The sequence below is a fragment of the Helianthus annuus genome, chromosome 15, assembly GCF_002127325.2.
Source record: "Helianthus annuus cultivar XRQ/B chromosome 15, HanXRQr2.0-SUNRISE, whole genome shotgun sequence".
NCBI classification, from domain to species: Eukaryota; Viridiplantae; Streptophyta; class Magnoliopsida; order Asterales; family Asteraceae; genus Helianthus; species Helianthus annuus.
Genome location: NC_035447.2, coordinates 65934656 through 65952743, shown reverse-complemented (window position 1 = coordinate 65952743; position 18088 = coordinate 65934656). Strand labels below are relative to the sequence as shown.

At 43.4% G+C, this 18088-nt stretch overlaps 1 protein-coding gene across 1 annotated transcript; it reads right to left on the bottom strand.

Annotated features, from left to right (window-relative positions):
* Positions 1-15982: 15982 nt before the first annotated feature.
* On the bottom strand, positions 15983-17813 carry LOC110913793. Its single transcript, XM_022158613.1, has 2 exons — positions 17408-17813; positions 15983-16734 (listed from the first exon to the last, which is right to left on the bottom strand). Exons 1-2 carry the CDS (start codon positions 17811-17813, stop codon positions 15983-15985), a joined length of 1158 nt encoding a protein of 385 aa, XP_022014305.1.
* Positions 17814-18088: the final 275 nt, after the last annotated feature.

The window sequence follows — 18088 nt, the reverse complement described above, 5'->3', positions numbered from 1 at the left end:
TAGTTTCCCTTTCTTGCCGAATCGAACTACACCCTTCCAAGTGATACCTTTAGGAGTACGTAGTCACCAACGGCGAATTCCAGGGGCTTGCGTCTTTTATCGGCGTAACTTTTCTGTCTGTTCCGAGCTTTTGCCAAGTTGTCTCTTATCTGGTGGATTTTGTCAGTCGTTTCTTGTAGAATCTCGGGACCGGTTAGTTGCGAGTGACCGATCTCGTGCCACACAATAGGCGATCGACATCTTCTACCATACAAGGCCTCGAAGGGTGCCATTTGGATGCTGGCATGATAGCTGTTATTATACGAGAATTCCACCAATGGCAGTTGTTTGTTCCAACTACCACCAAAATCTATAACACACGCTCGGAGCATGTCTTCAAGAGTACGGATCGTTCTTTCAGTCTGTCCGCCGGTCTGGGGATGGAATGCAGTACTCAGATTAAGCGACATACCAAGGGCCGCTTGAAACGTTTCCCACAATCACGAAGTGAACCGGGCGTCACGATCTGAAATGATATCACGAGGCATACCATGATTACGAATGATCTCGTCGGTGTAGATTTGGGCTAGTCGTTCCACCTTGTAGTCTTCTCGTATCGGCAAAAAGTGGGCTGACTTCGTGAGACGATTAACTATGACCCAAATACTGTCGTGACCTGATGGCGTGGGCGGGAGTTTCGTTATGAAATCCATAGCTATACTCTCCCACTTCCATATAGGTATCGGCGGTTGTTCGAGTAAGCCAGAAGGTCTTTGATGTTCAGCCTTGACTCTTGCACAAGTTAAACAGCTTCCAACGTACAGAGCGATATCCCGTTTCATACCCGGCCACCAGTACTTGTAACGCAGGTCCTGGTACATCTTGTCTGCACCAGGATGAATAGAATATTGGGACTTGTGGGCTTCGTTCATGATAATCTTTCGCAAATCGGTCCGTTTAGGAATCCAAATTCGGTCCAGATAATAGAATATCCCATCTGGTTTACTTACTAACTGAGCTCCATCGTGATAGATCCTCTCTCTCTTCAATGTACGCTCGTTAAAGCAAGCATGTTGGGCTTCGCGAATAAGGGTTTCGAGATTGTGCTGGGCTTGGATGTTTCGGGTACTGAGCACGTAACTCTTTCTGCTGAGCGCGTCGGCAACCACATTCGCCTTGCCTGGGTGATAACGAATCTCACAGTCGTAATCGTTGAGAAGTTCTACCCATCGGCATTGACGCATATTAAGCTCTCTCTGATTAAAGATGTGTTGTAAACTCCGGTGATCAGTGTAGATCGTACACTTAGTGCCATACAGGTAGTGTTGCCAAATCTTTAATGCAAAGACAACCGCGCCTAGCTCGAGGTCATGGGTTGTATAGTTCTTCTCGTGGATCTTGAGCTGACGAGATGCGTAGGCTATAACCTTGTCTCGCTGCATGAGAACACAGCCGAGGCCAAGGTTAGAAGCATCACAGTAGACAATGAAGTTGTCGCTTCCGTCGGGCAGTGTAAGAATCGGTGTGTTGCACAGCATATGCTTGAGGGTTTGGAAGGCAGTCTCTTGTGCGTTTCCCCACACAAAAGGCTTGTCCTTATGCGTAAGAGCAGTAAGCGGCACAACGATCTTAGAGAATCCCTCAATGAACCGTCGATAATAGCCCGCTAGTCCGAGAAAAGAACGGACTTCTCACGGGTTCTTAGGCGTAATCCAGCTTTTGACAGCTTCAATCTTCGCAGGATCGACATGGATACCTCGACTATTCACTATGTGACCCAGAAATTGAACCTCCTCCAACCAGAATTCGCACTTGGAGAACTTGGCATAGAGTTATTTTCCCTGAAGTAACTCGAGAACCAAACGTAGATATTGCGCGTGTTCGGCTTTCGATTTGGAATAAATCAAGACATCGTCGATGAACACGATGACGAAACGGTCGAGATAAGGCTTACACACGTGATTCATGAGGTTCATAAAAACCGCGGGTGCGTTGGTTAGACCAAAGGGCATAACAACAAATTCGTAATGGCCATAACGGGTTCGAAAAGCAGTTTTGGGAATGTCTTCCTCTTGAATCCGTAGTTGATGATATCCTGAACGTAGGTCGATCTTAGAGAAGCATGCTGCACCTTGTAGTTGATCAAACAAATCATCAATTCGTGGCAAGGGGTATCGGTTCTTAATGGTTAGCTTATTCAACTCCTGATAGTCGATGCACATCCGGAACGATCCATCCTTCTTTTTGACAAAAAGGACTGGCGCGCCCCAAGGAGAGGTGCTTGGGCGAATAAAGCCTTTTTTGAGTAATTCCTGGAGTTGGTTCGAGAGTTCCCTCATTTCGGATGGAGCGAGTCGATAAGGGGCTTTGGCAACGGGGTTAGCTCCAGGAATGAGGTCGATACGAAAGTCGATATCACGACTAGGTGGTAGTCCGTGAAGATCATCAGGGAACACCTGAGGAAATTCACGAACCACTGGAACATCTTTAACTTCAACTTTCTTTTTCTTTCCCTTCTCCGCTACTACAATGTTGGCCAAGAAGGCTCGGTATTCCTTGCGGAGATACTTGCTGGCTTGAATACACGACATAAGCTTGAGACCTTTCGACGTTGTTTCACCGTACACACACAATACATCACCATTCGCGAGTGAGAATCGAATCATCTTCTCGAAGCACACAACTTCAGCATGGTTTTCACGAAGAAAGTCCATGCCTATTATGACATCAAAGCTTCCGAGTTGCATCGGAATAAGGTCAATTGGGAAGATGTGGTTGTTGAGTTCGAGGGTAGAATCACGGAGTACTGAATTAACGGCAATAGTTCTTCCTGTAGCGACTTCGACTTCGAATGACGTGGACAGATAAGAGCGCTTACGACTAAAGAGCTTCTCGAATTCAAATGACACAAAGCAGTTATCGGCTCCAGTATCAAACAAACATGATGCATAAATACCATTCACAAGGAACGTACCATTAACCACGTTGTTATCCGCCTGAGCCTAACGGGCATTGATGTTGAAGGTTCGGGCATGGGCTGCTTGCTGCTGTTGTTGAGGCTGCTGTTGCTGCTGCTGCGGTTGTTGCTGCTGGGGCTCTTGCTTAACCACCCTGTTCGGCCATCTGTTGGCAAAGTGGTTAGGGTCACCACATGCAAAGCAAACTCGAGCATTAGCTGCTGGTGCTTGAGCTGCTTGTTGACCTTGAGGGGCGGGGAGTAGAGCTTGGTTGACAGTAGCTTGAACTGGGGCTTGACGAGGACCATAGCGACAGTTCGCAGTGAAATGACCGTACAGATTGCAGTGGGCACAAAAACGACAAGCTAGACCCACTGGATGATAATACGAACATGTCGGGCAGAGTGGGTGAGGGCCTGTGTATGCACGCTTCGCTGGCGGTGCATTGATCACTGGAGCTGAGCGATGGTGCTGCTGTTGTTGAGCTGGTACAGCTTGGAGTGGAGTAGCAGTGGTTGCGGCAGCACAGCTCTTGTTGCTGGAGCTGTTGTTGTTCTTCTTCTTCCTTCTCGAAGACTTGGAGGATTGAGCAGATGAGTCGGTGGGTGTTGCAGTGGCTTGATGCAGAGACTTGGTTGGCTTATCCCAGAAACCAGCCTTTACTCGCTTATCATTGATCTCAGCGGCGAGTAGGTAGGTTTCTTCGATCGTTGTTGGCTTGGCGGCGTGAACAAAGTCGGCCGCACAATCGGGTAGGGCTCGGATATATTTCTTGATGGCTTGATCGGAGGTCTTAACTTGGTCAGGAGAGATAATGCTAAGCTGCTTGAAGCGAGCAGTGAGAGCAGCGTTGTCTCCATCCTTCTGCTTGATTCCCCAGAACTCGTCCTCCAGCTTTTGGCGTTCATGAGGAGGGCAGAATTCTTCGATCATAATCGCTTTCAACTCCTTCCATGATAGCCCGTAAGCTGCATCATTTCCGCGCTTGTTTCGTTCGGCCGTCCACCAGTCTAGAGCACGGGACTGGAAGGCGCCTGTAGCATTGAGAGTGCGGAGATGTTTAGGACATCCGCTCTGGCGCAGAGTGACTTCGACTGAGTCGAACCAGTGAAACATGGCTGTTGGACCATCTTCGTTAGTGAACTCTTTTGGTCCGCATGCCTTGAACTGCTTGAAGCTGAAAGTAGCCTTGCTTGAATCCTTAGGGATTTCAGCTCGTGATTCTTCAGACGACTTGCTAGCGTTTTCATACACCTCACTCACAGCTTTCGCCACAGTTTTGGAGATGATGGCAGCGAGACGTCTGTCCCTCTTTTCCTGGCGGGTAAGTGGGGCTCGGGGTCGGGATCCAGACGACGACATGGTCTGCATTAGACACCGTCACGAGTCTCAACACAATGAAATCGAATCTCACCTCACGCGTCTAGACTACTAAAGCTTAGAATCACATATTTCGCATCATGCATGCACATAATCACAGATACACATAATCATAGAACACAGAATCACAGAAGCAGAGAAGCACATAAACACATAAGTACCTAGAGTGCAAAACACAGAAACACGTAAATACCAAAGACTTAATCACTGAAGCAGTTATTGTCACGTAATTCTCCTATCGGTATACAGTAGCACATTCAGTTTCCTGACTGCTTCTAAGTTTACGAGTATCCGAATTTAGCGATCGCGAATAGCACTTCGAGTAGAACAATATAGTATAGCCTAACTTAGTCGTATAGCATAACATCACATGATATCGTCGATAACTGGATGTCGAATTGAGATAGAACAGCAATTGCGAGTCGTGTGTGTTGATCGTAGTGGTAGTAAAATTGAATATTACCTCAAAATAAATAGAGGGAGCGTATATAAACACAAAACAGAGAAAGCACACAAAAACACATAAAAATAACAAGTCATCAGAGTACGCGACTGCGGTTCTCAAAATCGAAACACATAGAAATCGAGAGATAGATTGTCTGCGGCTACTAGACATCGACTACCCAAGGCAACTCGACTATTCACAGTAAACTTGTCATCACTTTCGACTCTAGAGGTCGTGTTTCTGCCTCGATTCTTGGACATTCCACACGCGTTCCCTAGGTCATACTTGTGAGTTCAGGTCGTTGGAGTCCGTCGGAGCCTTGGTGAGATGAATAAAATACAGAACAAACTGCTAAAGTGAGGGTTTCACCCCTTGGCTTAGCAATTTCTTCCTTGTTTTAGTAAAATTCGAGAAGAATTTTCATCAAAATGGGGTTTTCACACCTGATTTGGTATAATTCTCCTTGTTTATTGGCGAAAATATTGAGATGAAGAAGTAAAATCCTCATAAGTCAGGAAATCTAGTCGGGAGTTTGCGGTTTTCACACCTATTCCAGACTGAATCGCCTGACGTTAGTTAAAAATTCGAGTGCAGTGATAGTGGAGGATTACAGAATAAGGCACATAAACTGGGTCTAATGGTTCCTAACTATAGTCTAGGTCTCTAAGACAGCGACCCGGACTAGGTCGTGTCCGCCTAATTCCCTATAGTTATGGCTCTGATACCAATCTGTCGCACCCCAACCGATGGCGGAATCATCGGGGCGCGGCACTGAGCGAAACAGATTGTCCAGAAGTTTCCACAACAACTATTATATAAATTCAGTTTACATGACACGTCCCATACCGTGTCCCAAATAAATAACAAGTTATCATAGAAAACAACTAGGCAAATAATTCCATTCCGACAACTCAGATTCAATTATTACAGACAAATGTTTATTATTTCTAGACTCCCTAGCCTCGATTTCATCACCATGCGCCTAAGCATCCTAGCAACTTAAGCACCTGTCACATACGTTAAAATATTGTCAATACATAAAATGTAAAGGTGAGCACACAAGTTTGATAATAGCATATAGAGTTCGAATAGTTTACGCATAACCAGGCACGTACACAGAGGAAAACGATGCATGTTAATTATCGACATGGGACCATCGATACCAACGACTGCGGGTTGACCGTCCGAGACGGTTCGCAATACATGATTACCATGCAAGTAATTGTCCTTAACAACCCCCATGTGAACGGGTGCTGAGTCCAAACTATAGTACTTTGTTGCTAAGGCAGGTAGATAGCACTCCACGTGTAAACATAATAAACAGCATTCATTTAGTCAAATAGCACATGCAAATGGTCAGCGTTCAAATAGTTTGTGCTTGATTGTGAATTGATAGGTAACGTATGTAACACCCAAAAGTGCTAAAAGCAAAAAGGGGTCGAGTATACTCACAGTGATTGATTGTGGATTGAAGGGAGCGCTGAGAGTAAGATTAGCCTGAATAGTTCGATAGCATAACGATAAGTAACGCAGGAAAGTAAACAAGTATGGATGGATCTAATGGGCTGGTCGATCGAATGGCAGGTTCGATCGAACGGGCTGTTCGATCGGCTGGTATGTTCGGTTGGACAGTCCTGTTCAATCGGCCGGCAGGCTCGATCGGCTGGGCCATTCGAGTGGATTGTTTCTTCCACTAGTGTGTTTGTGTTAGAGGATTTGAACTTTTGAAGTTTTTGTTGCAGTATTTGAGAACACTGAAGTGTTCCTACCTTTCAAGTTGATCGATCGAACGGTTCGTTCGATCGGCTAGCTCACTCGATCGGCTAGGAGCTTCAAGGTTAGTCCCCAACTAAATGTCACTCGATCGAACAGGCTGTTCGATCGGCTGGCATTCCCTACTACGAACGAGTTGTGAAAACGATTAAGTGTTGAAGCATAGTATCTCATGATCCGAACAGTAATGTTCACCAATCGAGTGCCATGTTCGATCGAACACTACTTCGTCAATACTATACCTCATGAAATTTTGAAAGTGTGGGACCATGTGCTAGCCGATCGGCTGGCCCAGTCGATCGGCTGGCATGTCCGATCGGCTGGGCTGTTCGAACAACCTAGCCGTTCGGCCAGCATTTCTGACCTGATCGGCCTTTCGTCTAACACTTGGCTGTTTGTTTATTTGTCATTCTTTCAAGGTATCTTGACAACGTGTTGAACTATAACAACCTCCGTTCCTACTTGTCTCCTTGGCTCGAACAGGAATCACCCAAGTCCGCTGGTGGACGGTTCGGAATGTCGGTTCAGAGTTTTACCCGAAATCGGTGAACCTTGTTCATAGAACCCAAACCTTGAACCTTTTAACTGTTTGAATGATTAGTTAGCCGGTTCAAGCTCCGTTTCTATTGATTTGAAGGCATTGAGTGTAAAAGAGTTGAAAGAAAGTTGAGATTCCTTCTTTCAATCCTTCACAACTTGGGGATGTTTAGATCTTTGATGGATCTTAACTTGTTTATGTGGAAATCGGTTAGATCTAAGCTAATCATAGTGGAATGAGGCCAAAACATGATGTTCTTCAAGAACATCATGATGACATCACCCAAGAACACTTAGATCTTGGTGATTTCACGGTTAGAATCCAAGTTTTGAAAGATGAAAAGGTGTAGAATCAAGTAATGATCATTAACGTACAGGAGTTAGAGTGAATACTTACCGGGATTGAGAGAAATCTGAGAAAAGGTGAAGAAGATAGCTGGTTCGGTTAGAGCTTTCCAAAAATGGAAAGTATGACAATGACAGCCCTATTTATAGGCTCCAAAAGAGGAAAGTGGCAGCCGATCGGCCAGGAGCTCTGATCGAGTGGGCTGCTCGATCGGCTGGCAAGATGCTAGCCGATCGGCTGGCCTGTTCGATCAGGCGCCTCCTGTTCGATCTGCGTCACACTTTGAGTGTTTCGTGACGATTTTCGATGTTTCGATTTCGATGGACGATGATACGAATACGATAGGGTTCCTAGTCAAATTACTTTTAATCCCAACCACTATATCTAACATACAATCTTCTATAAGTCACAGTTCGATGTCGTTTTCGATGGTGTTTGATTGCTTTTCGAGTTTCGATTCGATCTTCGATTGATTTGCTTGAATACCACACCAAATATAAAGTAAAGCACGCACAAGTAACACATAAGGCACACACACACGTATAATCAATACCACAATTCGTATAATTCGAGTCTCGAGTTCGATGATTGCTAGATCGGTTTGATTACTGATTAGTTAACTTTATCGCATTGTTACTTCCTATCATTCACAGTCATAGATCGGTTCGCGTTAAAGCACATTCGATTACTTCGATTCTTGCTGATTACAACACTTACTCCACATAATACAACTAAAACACAAAATCGACTATTTACAGTCAAAGAAAGTCAAAGTTGACTTGGACTTTGACTTTGACGTTTGAAAACACGGGGTGTTATAGCTTGACCAAGATTTCTGATCAGTAATCAGATGACACGGCACTACCGTGCCACCAGCGGCACTATCGTGCCGATTTGATGGCCGAGACAACTTGTCAACTAGTCCATTTGGCTGACTTGGGATCGGAGAAACTGACGTCACCCGATAACACATGTCGCACGACCGTGCGACCCGTGGCACGACCGTGCCGATCAGAAAATCTCCTATAAATAGCAGCATTCGCTACTGGTTCAAGTGTTGGGTTTTTCTCCATGTTTCTGGGCGATTTCTGGGTTCCGAAGCAGTCCTGATCAGACCACTTTGAAGCTTCAAGACCGAATGGAAGCATAACAAATCCAACCCATCAATTCGTTGCTTGTTTATGGTTCGATTCCTTGTTCTTGAACATGTATTCTGATCATTTTGCAAGTTATGAGCTGATGTTAGTTTATGTTTAATGTAGTGTTATGTAATAGTAGTTATAAACTTGTTTCTTGAATAATCTCTATTTCGTAATCTTGTTTGTATGAAATTTAAGTATTTTTTCATGTTTGAATCTTCATGATTATATAATGAACGTTTCATTGATGTTGAGTTCCTGATTATGTTTGATTATCTTGGATAATGAATCTGTGGTTAGTGGGATGGTAACTATTTCTTGATTAATCACTTATTTGTAGACTTTGTTTACACCATGAAACCAGTCCACGGTATTGGTTTTATACAAGATATATCTTATTTTGATTAGGAATACTTTCTTGCACGTAAGGGTTCTAATGAATTATATGGTGTTGATTGCATGTTCTTCGATGCGGTTTATGATCCCTTTTTAGTAGTGTTAGTCTGAAATTGCTGACATGGTAGATTCGTGTTTAAGACGTGTAAAGGTGAAATTGTTTGTTATATGATCTACATAATTGCTTATCCTCGTGGCTATATTGTGACCATCGGTATTGCTTTCTTTGATAAGTGAGGTTAGGAATCCAGACCCGGTAAATAACCTATCTTTAAAGATTCGCATGAATAAATATCAATAGCTCGCTAATGAATGATTTTAGGTGGTTAACGTGTGACCCTCCCGTTAACTTTCCGAAGAATCATAATGTTAGAAATCCAGACCTGGTAACTAGCTGTCTTGAAATTGGAAAATTGATTACGTGCTTTTGTGACATATCTGATAGATAACATGTTTAGGTTGTTTGTGAAACAAGATAATAGTATATTTATGTTTTAGATGAAATTTAGATAACTTAGTTAAACAACCTTTCACCTTTCCTTATATCTGGTAATCTAATGACAAAGATTTAGTACTTAATAAACGCCCGTGTTCTATGGATCGATATCTGGCTCTTACCAATACTTTGCTACATATATGACGGGATACACTTGTCCTTTGTTGTGTGTGCTTTAATGTTAAGGTATAAACCATTTTTATAAATATAAAACACATTTCGTTGATGTGAAATACTGTAAATAAATGTATGTAAACATGAACGTCAAGAACCATCTCATATGGTTGTTCTTATAAAGAATTCTTGGCCTGCAAACCAATAGAATTTTCAGGCAACGAAGCAGCCATTTCAGCCTTGCGCTGGATAGAAAAGAGAGAAGCAGTCATAAAAATAAGTAAATGTGTAGATGAAGATAAGATTGTGTTTGCTTCTAATCTTTATAAGAATGCAACCTTCGAGTGGTGGAATACCATTCTCCAGTCTAGAGGAAGTAACATAGTTTATAATATGGAATGGACTAACTTTAAAGAGACAGTTGAAAGGAAATTCTGTCTTCCTTATAAAAAGGAACAGATTGCCAATAAATTCCTAAATCTTAAAATGACTGGAATAGACTGCAGTGAGTACATTACCATATTCTTTGAATATTCTAGGATAGTACCAACCTTGGCCTCACCAGAGCCAGTGTTAATCTCCCGTTACATCTGGGGATTAATTAGTGAGATCAGACACGTAGTCAAGGCAGCTAGGCCACAAACCATAGAAGAAGCAATAGAATTGGCCAACACCTTAACTAATGAATTGGTTCGTACACAAGAGGCAAACCAGAGAAAGAACCTAGCTCAAAAGCTTACCCAAGAAATACGTTATGGTAATTCCTACCGTGGAAAGGGAACGGGTTCTTCTTCTTCACCCAACTGCAAGTATTGCAAAAGGAAGCACTCAGGAAGGTGCTCTATATACTGCAACTTCTGCAAACTGTCTGGACATAAGGAAGAAGACTGCAGGAAGAAAGCTAGTAATAGACTATGCTACAATTGTGGAGAAGCTGGTCATATCAAACCAAACTGTCCGAAACTAGCTCTAGCGACAACCAGCAAAGCTAAGACAAACGAAAGACCCAAGAAGGATGCCAGAGCATTCGTTCTGACAGCTGAGGAAGCCAAGATGATTCTAGATGTGATTGCCGGTACGTTTTTAGTTAATGATGTTTTTTGCTAAAATATTATTTGACTCTTGTGCAAACCATTAACTAAACTTCAACAAGACTGTCTGGTAGAGACAGCATATGGAGATTCTATTAAGATAAGCGAAATCCTGCAGGGAGCAAGGATAGAAATTCTAAACCATAATTTTACTGCTAATCTTTTTCCAATGAATCTAGCCGGATTTGATGTAGTGTTAGGAATGGATTGGTTGGTAGCCAATCACGCCAGTATTTTATGTGATCAAAAGTCTGTGCAAGTAAGTACACCAAAGGGTGAAAGGATCACAATTAAAGGATGTCACACCCCCAAAAATACCACCAGCGGGAACCCCCGCGAGGCGTCTGACGTACCAGGATCTAGCCACTAATCACATTGAACCATAAGTGAAAATAGAAATTTCCATTAAATGTGAATAGTAATATTCAAACATCAATTTTGAAAATCAAACGTACTCAGCGGAAGCATTAAATATTATGCAATAAGTTTAACGTATAAAGTTTAGAAAACAATCCAACTTCGAGTGTATATCCAATTGCCACGACCCATGACTACTCTAGCTTCCAAACAGCAAGTCCCATATCAGTGTACCTAACGGCCTGCAAGCATGCAGAAAAAGTGTATCAGCATAAAGCTGGCGAGTTCACAGTTTTGCTAAACGTTTGGTTACCAAGTGTTCATTTTAAGATATGTTGATAATAACTCGATACCGAAAGACGGCTGTTTGTTTGCCCTTCCCCAATGCTCTATCAAACATGGGTCATGTGGTTAAGGTCATTAGTTCACGCCCGTCCTATCCAGGTACGTCGTGAGGGTGCCAAACCTAATAGCGCTATCAACTAATAACCTCGTTGCCCTACAAGCAACTAGTTCGGTAGTAAGATGGGACTTAAGTGATAGAAGTGAGTGTATTATCCAACAAAGAAATTTACTGAAATCTGCCTCATATCCCCTACAAGGACATGGGTTTGTAAAGTATCCCCTACAGGGATGCAAGTTTGTTTGCTTGTTCCTACTGGATGCATGCTTGTAAAGAAAGTAGTGAACTCACCTTTGATTGCTTGATTAGACTTTTAAAGTGATTAGGAGTTGAGGCAGGTCAATCACGTCCTAATACGATTACCATTTAGTTTATTAGTGTGCTCATGTAAGGCACGAAACTCATACACGTATCTACCACGTATCAGGGAATCACGTTGACAACTTACATACTTATACCTATTCCACATATAATTTACTGTGATCACAGCACACCATAATTCACATTACATTTCCGTTGACGTCAAACAAGTTTGATCATTCTCAGATGGCATAAACAACACTTAGATACACACATAACAACTTATTACGTTTCAGCTTTGACGTCCAAAACTGGGCAGTTTTCGGGTATTTTTATAAAATAGTTGTCTCATTCCAAAAATTCTAAATAATTTATAGGACGTTCCTAAAGGTCCGCGTCACTTTGTGTAAAAATCTGAAGACCTAAATCATTACCAATTATTTATTAAAAATCATTCATTAGGCTGTAGCCAGATTCGTCACTTTCTGACTGCAGTCCACGGAAAAATTTATTTAAAAATCATCGTCTGTCCGATTGGCAAAATTCCAGTGGGAGATGTTCAGAAACATCTGCGCCCAGCAACTGTACGAATTTCACGACCTAACTCTATCCAGTTTACACGATACAATGAAAAACATAATACGTAATTTCTGCAGAAAAACGCAGCTTTTGCTACTGTACAAAACAGTCCTTTAAAAATAGTAAACGACGTCAGAAAAATGCGATTCTAGCGCCAATTGAAGCGTTTTTCAAAAAAAGTACGTTTTAGACTTCAGAAAATCAGTTCTTCGACATGTAACGGCCTGTTTACAGCCAACTGAAGTTGGCTGTTTATGTTAATCAGCTTTCTGTTTTCACTTTTATGATACTAGAACAAGTTTAAACGATCATGCAATCCTAGTAACATCGACTAACAGCAGGTTATTAAATATCACCTAGCATATCAAGAATCACACAAACCCTAGGTATAAAACATCATGATCATCGCAGAACGCAGCTTTAACACATAAAAATCATAGCTAACCTTGAGTAGAGATTAAAGGAACAAGAGGAAGGACAAGAAGGTAATCGATGAAGGGGGGCTGCTGCTCCTCTACTGTCGCACACAACCACAAGAAGTAGGGTTTCTTTTTTTTTTGAACTTCTATAACCCTCATGCATACATACGTATACATAAGGGAGTTAAGGGGGGCGGTTTTGGGTTGGGCCGATTAATACAAAGAGTGGGGGTGGGCGACTTGGGCTAGATGGCAGCAAGGAAAAGGGTGAAGGGGTGGCGGATTGGGTCGGTTTGTTTGGGCCGCGATTTGGTGTAGGGAAATGGGGGTTAGGTTTTTGTGTCACAAGATAACGGGTTAGGTTTCTCGTTAGGTTTCGCATAATTCACATAATGATAATTTGGTTATGAGAGTCAAGTCTTATGCTAACAAAATATAAACGAATAACACCCTACTAATTTATCCGCGACACACGAACTTTTATAGTAATCACATAAACTAAAGTATAACCGTAACGAGAACTGAGCCAGAAAGGATACCTGATTTTTCGGGATGTCACATTATCTCCAAGTTGGAAGAATTTGCGTCCCGAAAATTGAATAAGCAGTCTCAGAGGAGTGAAGTGATAGGTCAAGATGATTGTGGATTTTGTGAAGGTGCCACATCATCCCCAACTTGAAAGGGAATTTCATCCCAAAATTCACCAGTCGCATCAGGATTGGATTCAGCAGTTTTGAACAATTGAGGATACTTGAGCTTCATCTGATCCTCACGTTCCCACGTGAACTCCGGTCCACGTCTCGAGTTCCAACGAACTCTCACGATTGGGATTCGACTGTGTTTACGAACCTTAACTTCCCGATCCATAATTTTAATAGGTTCTTCAACAAACTGCAACTTATCGTCGATTTTCAGTTGTTGCAACCGTACTACAAGTGTTTCATCGGACAAACACTTCTTTAGGTTAGAGATATGAAAGACATCGTGGACATTACCCAATTCATCAGGTAACTCAAGTTTGTAAGCCACCTTACCGATTCTTTCCCGAATTTTGAATGGCCCAACGTAACGTGGATTAAGCTTGTCGCGCTTCCCTAAGCGCACCACACCCTTCCAGGGTGAGACTTTCAACATCACACGATCGCCTACAACGAATTCCAAGGGTTTCCTACGCTTATTAGCATAGCTTTTCTGGTGATCACGTGCTGCCGCCATACGATTTTTGATCTGAACAATCTTCTCAGAGGTTTCAAGTTCAAGTTCTGGATCTGTGATTTGGCTATCACCTACTTCAGCCCAACAAAGAGGAGATCGGCATTTCCGTCCGTACAATGCCTCAAACGGAGCCGCCTGAATATTGGAATGGTAACTGTTGTTGTAGGAAAACTCTACCAACGGCAGGTGTCTTTCCCAACCTTTACCAAAATCGATCACACATGCTCGCAGCATGTCTTCAGGTGTCTAGATAGTTCGCTCACTTTGACCATCCGTCTGAGGGTGATAAGCAGTGCTCATGTCAAGACGTGAGCCAAATGATTTATGCATTGCTTGCAATAAATCAGATATGAAACGCGGATCACGATCCGAGATGATAGAGGTTGGCACCCCATGCCTTGAAACCACCTCTTTCAAGTAAATTCCAGCAAGCTGCGAAAACTTGTCAGTTTCCTTGATCGCAAGGAAGTGTGCTGACTTTGTGAGACGATCAACAATCACCCAAATGGTATCGTTCCCGTTTTGAGTCCTAGGCAGACCGGTGACGAAATCCATGGAAATCTATTCCCATTTCCACATTGGTATTTCTGGTTGCTGAAGCAAACCAGATGGTTTTTGGTATTCCACCTTAACCTTCGCACAAGTCAAACATTTGCTCACTTATGTCGCTATGTGGGCTTTCATGGTCGGCCACCAGTACAAGGTCTTTAGATCCTAATACATCTTATCAGAACCCGGATGAACAGAATATCGAGACTTGTGTGCTTCGTCCATCACAAGCTCTCTAAGGTTACCAAAGGAAGGAATCCATATTCGCTCCATGAAATAGCGAATACTATCAGATTTTTCTGTGAGTTGTTTTTCCATGCCCCGTAGAGATTCGGCTTTGAGATTTTCTTCCTTCAACGGTTCAGTTTGGGTAGAACGGATCTGGTCAGGGAAGCTGGAGTGAATGGTGAGTTGCAAAGCTAGAACACGTTTAGGTTTCGTTTCCTTTCGACTAAGGGCATCAGCTACAATGTTGGCTTTGCCCGGATGATACTTGATTTCACAGTCGTAATCGTTCAGGAGTTCCACCCAGCGACGCTGTCGCATATTCAGCTCCTTCTAGTCAAAGATGTGTTGAAGGCTCTTGTGGTCGATATAAATAGTGCATTTAGTACCGTACAAGTAATGCCTCCAAATGTTTAGTGCAAAGACCACGGCTCCCAACTCTAAGTCGTGAGTCGTGTAATTCTTCTCGTGGACCTTCAACTGTCGCGAAGCATATGCAATCACCTTCTCGCGCTACATCAGTACACAACCGAGACCCTGGATAGAAGCATCACAATACACTACAAAACCATCTGTCCCATCGGGTAAGGACAATATGGGTGCACTGCAGAATTTTTTATTTAGAAGTTGGAAGGCGTTTTCTTGTTTTGTTCCCCAAGAGTATACAACACCTTTCTGTGTCAAAGCGGTAAGAGGTTGGGCGATCTTCGAGAACCCCTCAATGAATCTTCGATAGTATCCAACGAGACCAAGAAATTGTCGCACCTCTGAAGGATTCTTTGGTGCAACCCAATTTTTGATAGAATCGATTTTTGCGGGATCCACATATATTCCCAGCTCGTTAACTATGTGACCAAGGAAGTGTACTTCTCGAATCCAGAAGTCACACTCAGGGAATTTCGCGTAAAGTTGCTCCTTCCTCGGGAGCTCTAAGATAAAACGCAAGTGCCGCTCATGGTCCTCGTTGCTCTTAGAGTAGATTAGAATGTCATCAATAAACACGATGTCGAAATCATCAAGATATGGTTTACACGCACGGTTCATGAGATCCATGAAGACCGCTGGTGCGTTGGTTAACCTGAATGGCATGACCAAAAACTCGTAATGGCCGTACCGCGTTCAGAAAGCTGTTTTGGGAACATCCACCTCTCGGACTCTCATCTGATGATTTGCAGCTGGTCAAATAGATCATCGATGTGGGGTAAAGGATAACGGTTCTTGACTATCATCTTGTTGAGTTCACGGTAGTCAATACACATGCGAAAAGACCTGTCTTTCTTCTTCACGAATAGCACTGGGCTCCCCAAGGCGGAGAACTAGGTCGGATAAAGCCTCTATGCAACAGTTCTTGGAGTTGATTAGATAGTTCTTGTAACTCCCCTGGTGCAAGACGATAAGGAGCACGAGCAATTAGGGATGCTCTGGGTGTAAGATCAATATGAAACTCCACCTGACGGTATGGAGGCAGACCTGGAAGTTCCTCGGGAAAAACGTCAGGAAACTCACGGACAACAGGTAGATCCTCAATTCTCTTTTCCTCGGGCTGAGTATCAGTAACAAGCGTAAGAATAGCATGGTAGCCCTTCCGCAAACACTTTTGGGCTTTCATAGCTGAAATGATGCTAATTGCCGCACCACTTCGATGACCCTGAACAGACAACGGTTCTCCACTAGAGAGAGGTATGCGTATGATCTTCTCTTTACAAAGTATATCGGCTCGGTGTTTGGACAACCATTCCATACCAACGACTACATCAAAGCTACCAAGAATGACGGGGAGAAGGTCAATGTCGAACACTTGACCTAAGAGATCGAGTTTGCACCCTATGAGAACGTGTGAGGCTTCAATTGACTTACCATCAACCAGTTCCACTACGTGTTTGGTTTCGAGAGGTGTTGGGGTTAACCCTAACTGTCGACTAAACCCCAAAGACACATAACTCCAGTCGGCATCAGAGTCGAATAATACAGAGGCGAAAATATCGTTGACAGAAAACGTACCGATCACGACGTTGCCATCGTTCCTGTCATCACCTGCCCCAATTGTAAACACTCTCCCACGAGCGCCATTTCCACCATTATTTCCATTGTTGTTGTTCCCCGCATTGTTGTTATTCGGGCGATTATTGTTCCCATTGTTGTTGTTGGCGTTCTGATTCAATTGTGGGCAATCCTTCTTGAAATGCCCTTCGTTGCCACACTGGTAACATCCCTTTTGATTACCCCGATTCTGTTGTGGTTGTTGTCTATGTTTTTGTTATTGTTGGGGTTGTTGCTGTTGCTGCTGTAGGTATGGAGCTCTACAGTCTTTCGCCATGTAACCCACATTGTCACACCTTTGACATGTTTGGGTACACGGGCCATAGTGGTGGTAGTTGCACTTGCCGCATTTCAGCTGTTTCCTGCATAAGAGCCCGTAGTTTGACTGTTGTTCTGATTTTGGTTGATCGAAGATGACTGGCTGAAACTGCGACTGTTGTTGTTGTCAGGCTTCTTCTGCGACTGGTTCGAGTTGGTCGCCTTATCCACATCATTCCATTTACGCTTGTTGTCAGCGGTAGGGGTAGTAGTAGTAGTAGTAGCAGCACGTGGGGGTAGCGAGCCACGCTCCACCTCCTAATCGGTGATCTTGTGAGCTAATCGGATGATTCGTGGTAAATTGTCAAGATTCGCTGCAGTAACCAAGCGTTTAACTACGGCGCCAAACCTTTGATGTATAGTTCGATTCTCCAGTGTGGTGGTCGTGATAGGTTGGGACACGTGTTTGCTAGCTCATGAGATCGTTTCGTATAAGCCTCGATCTCTGACCCTACCATTTTCAAGTTGTAGCATTCGTTCTCCAACTTTTGCACTTCATCACGAGGACAGTACTCATCTCTCATCAATTCCTTAAAGTCATCCCACGTAGTAGCGTTTGCCATCTTGATGCCCAGCATCTGCACCTGAGCATTCCACCAAGTTAAGGCACCATCCTCCAAGGTGCCCGAAGCATACTTCACTTTGTCCCTAACTGGACAGTTACACGTAGCAAAGATGGATTCAGCTTTCTCGAACCAACGGAGTAATCCCACAGGACCTTCGGCTCCGCTAAAAGTCTGCGACTTGCAATCCATAAATGTTTTGAACGTACACACAGGTGGATTGTTCTGGTTTTGGTTCGCAGGTTGACCTAAAACAAAAGGAAAATACGACGCACGAATGAGAATCGGGTAAAACAACTAAGGATTATGTTTTGTCTGGTATGTATCATACCAGCTTGCTAAGCTGCCAGAGCTTCAGCCACCCGTGTGTTAATCAGATCCGTCAACTCCGCCTGAGTCATCACAATGTTGCCACGTCCACCGCCGCGTCCACCACCACGTCCACCATTACGTCCGCCACGTCCGTT